The sequence below is a fragment of the Gallus gallus genome, chromosome 23, assembly GCF_016699485.2.
Source record: "Gallus gallus isolate bGalGal1 chromosome 23, bGalGal1.mat.broiler.GRCg7b, whole genome shotgun sequence".
In the NCBI taxonomy this organism is placed as follows: Eukaryota; Metazoa; Chordata; class Aves; order Galliformes; family Phasianidae; genus Gallus; species Gallus gallus.
Genome location: NC_052554.1, coordinates 2,078,765 through 2,093,021, shown reverse-complemented (window position 1 = coordinate 2,093,021; position 14,257 = coordinate 2,078,765). Strand labels below are relative to the sequence as shown.

At 45.9% G+C, this 14,257-nt stretch overlaps 1 protein-coding gene across 1 annotated transcript in view; it reads left to right on the top strand.

The window, feature by feature from the left end:
• The first annotated feature begins 298 nt into the window (after nucleotides 1–298).
• Nucleotides 299–14,257, top strand: part of KDM1A (lysine demethylase 1A) — a 30,104-nt gene continuing 16,145 nt past the window's right edge. Inside the window, 5 exon segments of the mRNA XM_417719.8 lie at nucleotides 299–627; nucleotides 3,329–3,494; nucleotides 8,126–8,185; nucleotides 11,615–11,748; nucleotides 14,028–14,106. Of these exon segments, the coding sequence (XP_417719.6) occupies nucleotides 355–627; nucleotides 3,329–3,494; nucleotides 8,126–8,185; nucleotides 11,615–11,748; nucleotides 14,028–14,106 (712 nt within the window). The 5' untranslated portion in view covers nucleotides 299–354.

Sequence of the window (14,257 nt, the reverse complement as noted above, 5' to 3'; positions counted from 1 at the left end):
CTCTGCAGCTCGGAGATGAGGATGTGGCGCAGGACTCTTCCACAGGCCTCGCACAAGTCCTGGCAGGTGTCATCAGTTGCCCTCCCTTTGCCCACCGCTGCCACCAGGTGGGTCAGTCACGCTCTGCGCTCGGTGAAGCCGTGCCGGCTGCCTCAGATCCCCTCCCCGTCCCTCGTGCCTTAACATGTCTTCCACGACGCGCTGTCACCACCTCGGCCCGAGGGGCGCTCTGCCCCGCTGGCGAGGAGACCGATGCGCATGCGCGAGCTGCGTCCGGCACGCGCGCCCCGGAAGTGACGTCAGGAGGCGGCGCCGTGCGCGCTCGCGGTCCCTTTGTGCGGTGCGGCAGCGGCGATGCTGGCCGGGGGGAAGAAGGCCGCGGAGGCGGCGGGCGGCGAGGGCGGGCCCGAGGCCCCGGTGCCTCCGTCCGCTGCCGTGGGAGCGCTGGGTTCCTCCGCTGAGAGCGGCGGGGCCGCGGAGCGCACTCCTCGTAAGAAGGAGCCGCCCCGGGCCTCGCCCCCGGGAGGTGCCTCCGAGCCGCCCGCCGCCCCCGCGACCGGCGGCGAAACCACCGGCATCGCAGAGACCCCCGAGGGCCGCCGGACCAGCCGCCGCAAGCGGGCCAAGGTAGGGGTGGGGCGGGCCGGGGGCGGAGCGGGCTTCGGGCCCGGCCCTCTGAGCGGTGGGGGGGGTGCTGCCGAGCGGCGCCGTGCTGCGGCCGTCGGGCTGCCGGGGCGCTCCCGGGTGGGAGGGGATGGGGGTGGCGGCCTCTGGGGGTTCGTTTCGTGTGCGGAGCGGCGGCGGTTCTGCGCGTGCCCTGATTTGCAGTGCGGTGTTAATGTGGGAGAGTGATCAGTGCTGTGGGGGTGCGGCTGGGGGTGTTGGCGACGCACAGCTGAACGTGAGCCGGCGGGGTGCCCGGGGGCCGAGGAGCCCCACGGCATCCTAGTTGTGTCAGCAGCAGTGCGGCCAGCAGGAGGTGACTGTCCCTCTGTGCTGGCACTGCTGGGGCCACACCGCAGTGCTGTGCTCAGCCTTGAGCCCCTCAGTACAAGAAAGACGTGGAGGCCCTGGAGTGTGTGCAGAGAACGAGTGGAGCTGTGAGGGCTCTGGAACACAGCACTGTGTGGAGCAGCAGAGGGAATGGGATGGGTCCATCTGGAGAAGAGGAGCTCTGGGGGGACCACACTGCTCTCTACAGCTGTCTGCAAGGGGGGATCAGTCTCTGCTTTTGGTAACGGTGATAGGATGGGAGGTGATGGCCTCGAATTGCACCACGGGATGGTCAGGTTGGGTATTAGGAACAATTTCTTCTTTGAAACAGCAGTGATGCAGTGGCACAGCTGCCCACGGAGGTGGTGGGGTCACCATCCCTGGAGATGTTCCAGAACTATGGAGATGTAGCACTGAGGGATGCAGTCAGTGGGCATGGTGGGGGTGAGGTTGAACTGGATGATCTTACAGGTCTTTTCCAACCTTAATGACAGCAATATTTAGCTGTGAGGTGTCAAAGTCTCCAGCAGCTGCCAGTATTTGCAACCTGCACTAGGTAACTCATTTTCTGCTGAACGTAAAGGAGTGTATTCTTTATAAGTCACATGTACTTGGAAACCTCATTGTGGAAGATTGTGGAGATCTCAGGTGTGTGTAGTGCTGGGAAGGTTTGAGATGGAGGCTGACGTGACCTCTGGGGACCCTGAGCTGTGTGGTGTCATGCATGGCTGTGCCCTGGAAACAGCACTGGCCCTTTGCATATAAGAACTGTCAGATAGGGTCACTCTGTGGCTGCAGAGGGTTTTACTTGCTTTGTTAACAGGTAGGAGTTACTGCACTGTTTGGGGTATATTTTGGTGATGCTTCTCTGTGTTGGCAGTATCCATTCCCTAAGGATGTAACGTGTTCCCAGAACTGCTTCCCACTAGCACCAGGTAGCCCTGCCTTGAGTCACTGTGTTCGTGCTGTGAAATCAATGGAGGTTATCCAGGTTGATTAATAAATACACCTGGGGAGAAGCATGTTTCTTGCTGGGTTTGGTTGTGCTCTGAATGCTGTGGGAGCTGAAGGAGGAGGAGAGGCCAAAGGGCTTTGGGGCAGAACTGCTTTCTGTTGGTTTCAAATACCTGTGATGCTGTGGGATCACTGTGAGTTACCCTAGGATGGGAGCTCACAACAGATCCTAGTGGTGCTGCATGCACTCAACTGTGTAAAAACCAATAGTGCGGGGCACAATTGGGTGTAAATAGTTGAAAGAGTGCACAGGTTGGTGTTCTGCTGAACGTATGCTTTCCTGTGTGCAGGGCTCCCAGTGCTGCTTTGAATTGTGGCCATTAGAGCCTCTCCTTAATGATGCAGCTTTGATGGTAGAAGTGAAACGTGTCTCATTCTGTGGTCAGGAATGCAGTTATTTTCATTGTCACATGCTAGGGACTGACCTGCAGGGTGCTGGGGGGACACCAGCTGCTCTCTTCTTCATTGTCCATTGGCTGCCTATTTTGAGAAGTACTTTAATTTATTTCAGTAGAAATCAGGTAGCAATAGGCAGGGATATTTAATAGCAGTATACAAAACTTTGCTACTTTGGAAAAAATGCTTTTATTTCTCCTGGGGTTCCCATGTTCCTTTCAGCTGGGCCGTGCTTTTTTTCTGAAGCTGGTAATATTTCTTTGTGCTGGAGAGCAGCTAAAGAGATGTGGGGGTTGTATCTGCCTTGTTCCTCATGTTGGGAATGGCGCAAGGTGGGACTGCAATATTTCTTCTCAGTTATTATGGGTTATTTTGTTTTGCATTATATTTTATCCTTGCCAATACTTCTAGCTCTGTAAGTTATCTCTAGGGACTGTAGTGTTTCCAGGGAACTGCAGGTGTGAATGGTGCCATGGTCACCTCTAACCCTTCTAAGTTGTGAAGTCTGAATGGAGAGGTGGCTGAATCCAGCAGGGAGTGCAGAACTGGACAGATGAATCCGAGTTATGGGTTGGGCTCTTGCAGTTTGTCATCCTTGAGTTTGACAGGGAGCTGAAGGCAGGGAAGAAAACTGCAGAGGTCAAATGATGACACTGGCTTAACAGAAACACAGAAATTGGGCTGAGTATTAGGAGAAAGCTCCTACTTTTGGCTGTGGAAGACAGGTTATGTTGTGGAAGTGAAAACATGGAACTTGTGGAGCTGTTGAGGACCTGTATGATGTGGTGCCTGAGATATAACTCTGGCTGAGGTAGCTCAGGCCTCTTCTGTGAGCCTGGAAGTGGTTTTGTTGCTTGCAGCGTTTGTTTTAGTATGGGGACTTTGACAGCTTTGGTGTGTTGATAGTGTGTTGTGCTTTCTGCAGGTGGAGTATAGAGAGATGGATGAGAGCCTTGCAAATCTCTCAGAGGATGAGTATTACTCTGAAGAAGAGAGAAACGCTAAAGCTGAGAAAGAGAAGAAGCTGCCACCTCCACCTCCACCCGCTCCTGCAGAAGAAGAGAATGAAAGTGAGCCTGAGGAGCCCTCTGGTGAGTGAGGAGAGGTGTTCTCCTGTAGCACTGTTCAAGTCTTTTATTGCCAGAGATAAACGGTGGCCGAGTGCAGCATCACAAAACCCCTGTCTGGTTTTGAATGATTGTTCTGCACTCGTTTGATTGCTGGAAAGGAGGGTAAGAACATGCAGGAGTAGCCTGGTGGAGGTGTGCATCCATTGAATTCTAAACTAAGCTAAACCTCTCATCCCAGAACCTTACTGACTTGTCTTTGGAAGTGTATGGACTGGAGTAGCAGCTCTCTCCCTTTAGCTGCCATACCTGCTTGTGCACCACCATTCTTACTTGAGAGAGAAGAGGTGAGGTGTATTGGGGGGCTGCTGTGCAGGAGAGCCCACTTAATTCACAGAGATTCCCATGGCTTTCAGCGATGAATTTGATCTCAGTTTCTGGCTGGATGCTGATTGTTGGAACTTCAGTGCCCTCCTCGTTACCTGTGCCAGGTGCAGTGTTGCCTTGTGCTGGGAAGGTCATTCTTCATGGAGCAGCTGCTGAGAATCACGGGGTTAGCAGTACTTTTCCCATTCTTTACTTACGCTGAATTTACAGCTGCCACCACTTTGTCTCATGTTGGTGTATCATTTTAGTATCCACAAAATCACGTTTTGGAGAGTTCATAGCTCGTTGTGCTCTGTGATTTTAGACAATAACTGAAACCTAGGGGTGTCAGTCACTGACATGAATAACTGTTAGCCTTCTTCTCTGCTGCTCTTCATGTACTTCTTCCTGGCAGACAGATCTGAGCATGCAGAAATGTCAGTTTCAGGATACTCACCGTGTCAGGAAATGCATTAAAGGCCAGCATTGCATTTTAGCTGTTAGAAATTGCCCCTGCAATCTCTCTCCAGATGCAGGAATGCTGCAGCTCACGTGCATGACTGAAATATTTGCAAAGATTAAAAAAACCAAAAAGCTCCCCACGCTCATTGTAGCTGATCAAACAAAAAAAATGGATTTACAGTAGGTGCAACTGAGCAGATATGAGATTAACTATTTAATTTAGCTGAGACTTTGGGTTTCGTTCTTGAGATGCTGTACTAAAACAATTTCCGTGCACTCCTCACGTGCCATTTTCTGCCTGGAGTAGTGATTGTTGAGTTCGGTTTCAGACAGAATCAATGTGAGGGAGGAAATGGAGAGCAGAGGCAGCAGCAGGCTGGTGGTTCTGTGCAGTCGTTCTGTGTTCAGTCACTCAGCTAAAAGCAGTCTTCCAGCAGGCTGTGTCTGCTCAGGTCATGTTGTTCTTCCCAGAAATCCTGCTGGGCTGCATACTATTGTGGTGTAGGGTCAGCAGGTGGAAGGAGGCAGAGCGTTCCAGCTGTCGCTCCCTAGTTGGGCTTGCTCTGTTTATAGGGTCTGAAGGTGTGCACATCAGTGGCTCTTTCTGTCCTTATCTTTATTTTCTAAAGCACAGACACCAGAGCATCAACTTGTATATGTTGGCTGGTGAAGTTTTTTTGAAACTTGTTATTCAAACACCACTGATAGGAAAAGGAGTGGAGCCCACTGTATGTTCTCATGTAGGGGCAGTGCTCGTGGCTGAGCTGTTCTCTCTGTCTCTTCTTTGAAGCAAAAGTACAGTATTTTGATCAGAACTACAAGGTAGGACATCAGTGGTAGCACAGGATTACATGCTGAAAATCAGGGAAGATATGGAAGTTAGCTTTCATGTTACTGTCTGCTCGCTGGCAGCGCAGACCTCGGTTTCCTTCATGTGTGCAGTGTTTGAGATGATTGCCTTTTGCATAGAAAAGCCTAAATTGTACAGTCTTGCAGAAGTGTAAAAGTAACAGCAGGCGTTTCATTGCTCTGAAATGGTAGAAAGGTGACGTTAAAAGGGAATGAAACGTGGCACTTCAGGTCATAGTGAAATGTTGCTCTAATTTGGGTTGGGTTCCATTAACGTGTTCAGCTGTGGGGAACTTGAGATGTTGTGGGTGTACAAATCTGCAAAAGTTGCTGCATGCTACAGCAGTATTTCATCATTACCAGAAGGTAATTCCCTTAAGATGTCTGCTTCTCTTTATTTGAAGTAGTAGTTTGGCAGTACAGAATTCCCCAATTAACTTTCAGTGCTGGATGACGTTTGAGTTCCTGTTTGCCGTTGTCCCTTTTGGCATTCAGGAGCTTTTGTTTTTGCCCCTGTAAGGATCATTTTTGTTGGCCTTCACCAAATCAGATTTTCATCCTTATACCTTCCTGAATCTCCTTTATGTGCTCCTGCCTTGTAAGCTCTACCATTCTCACTTGGCAGTGTTCTCATGCCTGGCAATTCAGTGCAGTCCTGATTTCTGTAAAATGAATAGTCAGACTTAGCAGTGCTCTCTCTGCCTTTTCATCCAAATTATCTTTTTTCCTCATCCAACTCAGTACTCAATTGTGGCCATCCTTTGCTGCTATTCATTATTTTAAAGCATCAGATGAGTTTTTGAAGTAGGCTCCTTTGTAGACCTTATTCCTGTTCGTCTCCCGCTCCGTTCTGCTGTTGCCTTGCCCAGTTTAGCCCTCTGCTCCTGCACAGTTTGTGTTCAAGTGCAGTAGTTTGATGCTGGATGGATCAGCAGTTTGCTTGCTGCTTTGTTCCTTAGCAGCTGGGATCTGACTTTCTCACTTGGAAGGAGGGAGAATCTGAGCCCAAGCTGCCTTGTTTCAGCATTGCTCTACGTAGACTCTGCATAGTGCTTAGAAGTGTATCAAAGCGAGTAATACGTTTAGTGACCAAGCATTAAAAATGTTTAGCTGTTATTAACACCAAGAAAATATTGTCTTTTCTGTAATGAAACCAAGAGCAGTTTCATCCCCTCTATTCTGCATCCATGCTAACTCAGGGACAGTGGGTGCTGCAGGTTGATGTCAGCGTCTTTCTAATTCCTGCACCTACCAAAGGCACAAATGTAACTTTCAGTGCAAATTTATGGCTTATGATAGATTCGAAATGTTGATGTTTGACTTGTTATATTCTCTTCCTAGCGTGGAAGCAGGTTCTGTAATGTTGGAATATGTTCTCCCCAAAATAAAGTAATAAAGTACTTATGATGCAAGTGAAGTTAGGAATTCTCTCCTGCTACTGCGGATGTGTTAGTCCAGAGAATCCCAAACTGGGACTTCAGTCAGAACACAAATGTTTGTCTCAACCTCTCTTGTTTGTCTCTGAATTTTCCTGTTAGTGGACTGATGATATGAAAGTACTTTTTCTCCACTTCTGTAACTGTGTGAAATTGTCCTTCTTGTGTCAGAGCCATGTTGAGCAATATGACAGGCAGTCCTTTTAAAGCTCATTAAGATTTGAAATCCAGTATTGAAATTGAGACTCTCAGTGTACTCTGAGTGAGGAATTTTAGAGTTATGTTGCAACTTTTAATTGTGGTAACTATTTAATTTTATTTGTAGATGTCTGATGTCACAGCTTTGTAGGTATTCCTCTCGATTATCAAAATATGAAAACATTTGGTTCATTATCTCCAATGAAATTCTTAAACCATAGGAAGCAGCCGTTCCATTTAGGTCATTGGAGGCTTGTTTGGGCTCCAGAGAACTGGCTTACTGACTGCTGAAGCACTTGTCTTGAAGCAGCTTTCATACAGGTGTTGATAGCCCAGCAGCACTCAGCAGTCCTGCTATGTTCTCCTCTTCTCCAGAGGTGATGATTTGAGACCAACATTTGAAGATTGCTTATGAGTTGGACTTGGAGCTAGCTTGTCCTGTCAAGGTTAGCAGCTTGTAGGAAGGCGACTGATACTGGCTTTGTTCCTGTAGACATTGCAGCTGTACTCATCTCTGTTTTAGAAATACTGTTCCCAATTGGGTTGTAGTCCTATGTAGTCCTAATGTAATTTTGAAACTTCTTCCAGTCTTTCAGATGAGTGCTTCTACTTTCCTCGTGTTTCCAGCTCTGGATACGTTGACAGGCTGCTATCTTTCAGTGCTGGATATTGGTTATGTTGGCAGTCTGTGGCTTGGCAGTACTGGCACGTGCTTGGCTTCAGAGGTTGGTTAGTTTGTTAGAGCAGTGTTGGTGTATCAGGGGCTCTGAAGCCAGGATAACTTCTGAAGCTTTCACGTAGAGTTCCTTTCATCAACCTTCAAGGAAAGGCTTATAGCACAAAAAGGAGGCTCTCTCTAAAATAAGAGGTTCAAATTAGAGGTTTGAACTAGATGTTCAAACTAAGAGGTTCAAGAATGGTTCAAACTATCCCCTTGTATATGAGGAGGCTCAGGAGTCTCAAGGGCAAGATTATCGAATTCTTAAGGTTCTGATGCCATCCATCTACCAGATCTTGGCAGTAAGAAGTGTAATCTCATTATTCAAATCCTAGCCATTAATGAAGTTGGTCATAAGTATTTAGCTACTAGGAATGCTACATACTGTGTGCTTCTTTATTTCCCAAACAAATCTGGTGTAAAGGATCCAGTAACACAGATAACATCTTAGAAGACCACAGAGTTTGGTGCCCCTGGACCTAGGTTCCAGGAGATGGGATTCTCAGAAAATGGGTTTAGTTAGTTGGTGACATTTAATACCTACAACGCCAACTGCCGGGCCTTTATGTCCAGTATGGTTTAACTTATGGAGTAAGGTCCCTGAGTTCTCCTCTTTCCTTCCACAGGGCAAGCAGGAGGACTTCAAGACGACAATTCTGGAGGGTATGGAGACGGCCAAGCATCAGGTGAGGGTGGCGTTTGATGCTTGCCACTTAGGAGCAAGAGCCGCCAAGCTAGGGAGTGATGCTTGCAAGTGCGCATGGGTGTGGGTGTCCCAAACGTAGCGAGGTGCAGGAGTTGTGTACCCACCTGTTCTAAAAAGAAAGTGAAGGGTATTTTCAAAAAGCAGTTGAGGTCTGTACCACCTCCAGAAAAGGACGCTAACCTATGTTGAAATGTCTCAGGCCGATCTCTCATCCCTCCTTTCCTCTCCATGTTCAGAGGAGTTCAGACATGCAAAAAGATCATTCTTACATAGCTAGTTTTTCCCAGTTAAAATGGCATGGAAAGCCCTGGACCTCAACACGAGTTTTTTCTCATTGGCTGAAGAAACATAGCGTGTAGTATGTGTCTTTTTTGTCTCTTATTTTTTTTTGAGGGGTTGAGTTTGAGATGTGTCCCAGTGGTTAGCCCAGGAGATCCATCTGTTGTGGACATCAGGAGTCTGCTTTCCAGTGGACTTGGTGGCTGGTTGCACTCAACATCTGGTCCAAGCACTGATGCCAACAGCATGCATTTGCTGTTTAATTCACAGAATTGGTGTCTTCACTTTAAGTCTTTTGAGTGCTACTGAAAATCTTCCTCTGACTCTGCAGCTTTCACCTTCAGATGAGGTGTGAGGATTAGGGTTGTAAGCCATGGAGTCAAAGGCTCCAGAACCTATTCTGGACCTTCAGGTTGCTCTTTTTGAAGCAAATACAAATTCAGGATGCATATCTGAGCGTGCATCCTTGCTGTTTCTGTATAAAGAAGTGTAGCTGCGTTTTGCTTTGTACCACTCATGCAGAATTTCTGAATGTTATAGACTGTGGACTGGAGGATACATTGCTTATTGAGGTAGGCATTGAGTGTTGGGAAGTTCTGCATGATTTGCATTACATACTGCTTGAGGATATGCTGTAGCAGTGGGCTGATCCCTTAACCAAGTGACTGCCCCTTGGAGTATCTTCATCTGCAGATGTGTCAGTAAGTCTTCAAATGAGCAGCAGCCCACAGGATTCCTTCTGTGTGGATAAAGATAATTAAAACTTGGGCACGTTGGTTGCTGATACTGAATGTCAGGAAGTGGTGTGTGTGTGTGAATGTGTGTGAAGAGGAGATAGCAGTCCAGGAAGAGACATTTCTGCATTCTGTGAGAAGCAGTGTGCCCCACGGAGAGCAGCGTGCAGTTCTGAGCTTCTGTTCCCTTTACCATGTGAAATGATAGGGCAGGGTGATTTACCTTTGAGCTGTGTCACTGCCAAAGGAAACTTGAGGATGTTTCATTTGAGATCCGATGGTTGACTCCAAAAAAAAAACCCAACCAAAGTTATCTCTTCACCAATGGTACCTTGGCTGTTTCTAAATTGTAATGTCAGATCTTGTTTTGTGTTGTTGTTTTTTTAGTATAAAATATAGCAGTGCTCATCCAGAGTGGTTTTAAAGTTTGGGTTGTACAAGGTGTGGCCTGAATAAATACAAACAGCAGAGGAACCACTGTGAGGCTCTTCCTGAGGCTGTCTCGAGCAGGAGTTTCTCTGGTGTTTCAGCTACAAACACAAAGCTTCTCAAAGAGCTGTTTGAGGAGCCTGTACATCAGAGTTCTCTGCTGGCTGTCATTGCATGGCAGGCAGTGTTTCCCAGAAAGTACACTGGGAATGCCCACTCACTTCACCCTGAGCTCATAGAGGGAGATGGGTATGAGTGATTCTCAGCCTGCGGCCAATCTGTGCCCATTGTGCTGCTGAGCCTCTGCCAGTGCTCAGCATGGAGCTGTGCCATCCTGCACGGTGCAGTTGGAGCGGTGACTTCAGTTTGCCTGTTGTGTCATGGTAGGGAGCACGGGGTTCAGCACATGCATCCATTTGTAGGTGTCCATTTGTAGTGTGCTTGGTACGGGGTTGGAGTGACAGACAGCTGAAGGGCCCAGAGCTGTGTGTTACTGGAGGAGATGAAGCTAGCACTGCTGTGTTTCTTCCCCATGGCAGAACATTGCTATCCAGAAGCATTATTGGTGTCTCAGTGTTTCCTAGTATTAATTCCACTTTACTTCCTTGCAGAGCTCTATAGCCTCTGGTTTTAATTTCCTCTTGCAATTTCATGTAAGCGATCAGAGTTTTCTTTCCTGTTGCCCATCATGCAGTTAGATCTTCTAATCTTTGCTTATGAATGGATTTATTTTTTTTTTCACAACCATTCTCTTCCTTAATTTTTTCCGTATAAGAAATGCTTGGAAGCTGTGTGTGGCTGCAGCAGAACAAAGAGAATTCCTACTTTTCCCCAGGACAGCACCATGTGCACGTGGACTTCAGGCTCAAAAAGCATCTTTGTTAGTGGAACACATGCTGCAAACTTACACGTTTTTTGATACCCACTACAATTTTGAACAATTCCACTTTCAGCACGTAGTCTTAACCTTGCTGCATTACCCTTGTTCTTCCCCCCCTGGGATGTATTGCTTTGTATCTTTTGAGACCTCGCTTCTGTCTTGTTCTCAAGTCAGTTCCTCGGACATCTGAGGTTCATAGTGCTCATATTTGACATCTCAGCGTTTTGTTCTCCTTGCCATGCCTGCAGGGTTCCCTCTCTGCACTCCCTTTGTGCTGTAGCACCTCCTACAGCTGTGCCTTGGTTTGCTGCTTTATATAATGTCCTAATGAGGTTGAGGCACATGGGGCACATAGCTGCACGAGAAGTTCCCTGCCAGCATGTTTGTTTGGATTGTTAGGTGTCTGGGTGCCTTTATGAACAAAGTCTTTCCAGTATCTCCTGTTTTAACACTGTTCTTTTACACACAGAACCTTTCTAAGGAAGAGACCCAAATCTCTTGTACATGAGCTAGGGAGGGGGTTTCTGAGTAGTGTAAGTAGGATTGCATTTAATTGCAGTGCATATTATGGATATGTAAAAATGGAAAAGAAGAAGCTAAGGTGGAGTCCTTTAGCTTGAGGAGGAGAAGCTCAGTGCAAATGTCACCCTTGAAAAGCAGGTGAGAAGGGCCATTTTGCTCATATGGCATGGGCCTTTTGGTTTGGAATGGCTGCAAAGTGTTTCTCGTACTCTGTCAGGAAGTGGGGGCTGCTCAGATGAAGGGCAGCACCTGAGGCAGTTACAATCTACAGATGTTCTGCTGGATTTGTGTTCTGCTGCCCTCCTTATTGCTCAGATTGCTTTTTGCAGTAGCGCAGCTTTTTTGGGAACCCCAGATGATGCCTGTAATTCAAAGAACCATTGACTTGGGAAGCTGCGTGCCTTCCAGAAATAAAGGAAAAGAGTGAGCAAAAGCCTGTCCTGAGATCAGCCCCTGTGTCACCTCGTGGCTGCTCTAGGTGCCTTCAGTAGGAAGTGCAGGGCCAGATACGCTCCTGTAGCAGTTCCATTGCAGTGCTTGTAGACAACTTGTTTTTTTATTGTAGGTGTGGAGGGTGCAGCTTTCCAGAGTAGACTTCCACATGACCGTATGACATCTCAAGAAGCTGCCTGCTTCCCTGATATAATCAGTGGGCCACAGCAGACTCAGAAGGTGTTTCTGTACATCAGGAACCGCACCGTAAGTGTATTGTAACAGTATTGATCACAAAGATGTAGGGCACTTCTGTACCAGAGTATGTTGCAACCAGGTTTTGGTGGTTACTGTGTCATATCATTAGTAGTAGACCTTTGCTTTTGTGATGGTGGTGTTTCATTTCTCACATCCTGTTGTGCTCTAAGGAACAAATTACCCAATTCTTGATTAAAGCTGTGCTCTGAAGCTGTGTAATAATCTGTAGCATATTTGCAGTATTCAAAAGTCATAACAACCTCAAAACTGTGCCAATACAGCTTTTTAAAGGAAACAAGTAGAAAACTGGTACACATGTTCTAGTGTTGGCATGCAGATTAAAAATATCTCTGTAGAACACTTGAAAATATGAGATATTATTGCATAGAGTAAGGCAAAAACTCTCAGCTTGTATTGCTTTTTACTTAATATCCAGTTGCTGCATATAGACATCATCAGTCATGTGGTTTCTTCTCAGAATACTTCTGGTTTGATTTCATAAAAGAAATTGCTCCACTGAAAAAGTAAAGTCTGCGTCAGAATGTTTGTAGCATCTCTGCCCTATTCAGAACTTCCATGCAATTTAAAAATGCCAAAGGGAGGGGTGAGATTTTAATAATGTATTGGGGAATTCATTCATTTGGGATTTAAATCTGAACAAAACTTGAGTGGTAGTACTGTGTTTTTGAGGACGATGCTCTTTTAAGGTGGGCAAATAGTGATAGGACAAAGGGAGCAGCAGAGGTGCTTAGGGAACTTCCTAGGCAGGAATTCCTTTCTGAAGGGGATTTGAGTGGATCTTTCCCAGCTGGGATAGCAGAGGTTGTAGAACAGCAGATCAAGTGGGTGACAGTAGAAATCCAGTGCTGTGCATCCTCATGCTTAGAGATGGCACAGCACCAAGGATGCTGAAAATATTGAAGACACCAGGAGTTAGATTAGTGAGTCTATTATTCCCAGTGAAAGCAAGAATTGAATGATTCATCTGGAAAGTCAGCACATATTTTGAAAGGCTAGCAGTAGCTTTTATAAGGTGAAGTCATCTTTAAGTTATGTCTGATTTCTCTGAGGACTCCATGAGAAAGTGGCCTTTCTAAAGTGCCTAAAAATCAGAACTTTTAAGGAGATGCCATTTGCACATAGTGAATTATTTTGGGTAGTAGAAGTGGGAACAGCTTCAGAAAGATGCTGAAGGCTCTTAGGAGTAACACAGTTGATATTCATTTAAAGTAAGAGTAAACTAATGTGTATAAGGAGAGTAATGGTATGTATATGTACACAGAGATTGATGTGTAAAAACAGATGATTGGCTTTGAATTCTTCCAACTGAGAATGAAATCTTAGAATTGAATGGTATAGAAATGGTATATAGCACTATGAATTGGTTTGTTCCACAGTGAAAAAGAATGTTAAAAATTACTTGGAAATAAGCAGAATTTGCTAAAGGTGAATTTGCCTCAATTGGCCTCCCAAATTATCTGGAAATTCTTTCCTCTTTGTCATACTTGAGTGGTATCCTTTGTATGTTATCAGTGAGGAGCTGAGACATTCAGTTGTGTAATTGTAGAGAAAAACCCAAAGAAATACACAAGAAAATAAGTAGTTTTGGAATGTAAAATGGTGTGAATATGCTGTGTGTGAGCTGCATATTGCACATCAAAATGTTATATATTAACTCAGCTTTGTTTTTGGAGTGTAACTCTCTTAAACATAGATAATGCCTTTAATTTTAGGCTTTTACTTTTGGTCAGCCCTGCAGGGCTCAGACAGTTGGACTCAATTATCTTTAGGTCCCTTCCACCCATTCTGTTCTACTCCCTGCATGTACATGGACAGCATATTCTGTGGGTATTGTCTTAGTAAAGATGGGTTAGGTGATTAACAGACTTCATTAGATAGCAATTACTTCTATAGCCTTTACAGAAACCATGTAAAATTTGATGCAGCAAAGTCAGATGTGGGCTCTTATTGCATGCCTAGTTAAAATATGGCACGTTGTATTTGCCATGCAAGCTGTATGTATAAGCAATCTTTCCATGCATGTTTTCTTTTATGTGTGGCTAGGAGGTCACTAATTTGATGCATTGACATGTACTTTAATTGGTAGAGGAGAGTAAGATGGATTATACTGTTCATTAAAGAATGCTGGAAGGTGAAGTTTCTTGTAATGGATGCAGCACTGCAGAGAGTGACTGTTACAGCATTTAATCTCTTATCAGTATTTGGTTACAAACACATGGAGAACACCTCCTTTGTATTGCTTAATAATGTGTCTTACTGTTTAACAGCTGCAGCTCTGGTTGGATAACCCAAAGATTCAGTTGACGTTTGAGGCAACTATCCAACAACTAGAAGCACCTTACAATAGTAAGTCAAGTCTTTTTCTGCCAAAACCATACTGTAGGTACCATTGCTGTTTTTCAGTTTTGGGCAAAAGCTCTCTCCAAATCAAGAGAGGACTTCAGATAAGTGCTTCTGTTAGTGTGGAGTGAATGCTTGATGAACATTCAGGTACAAA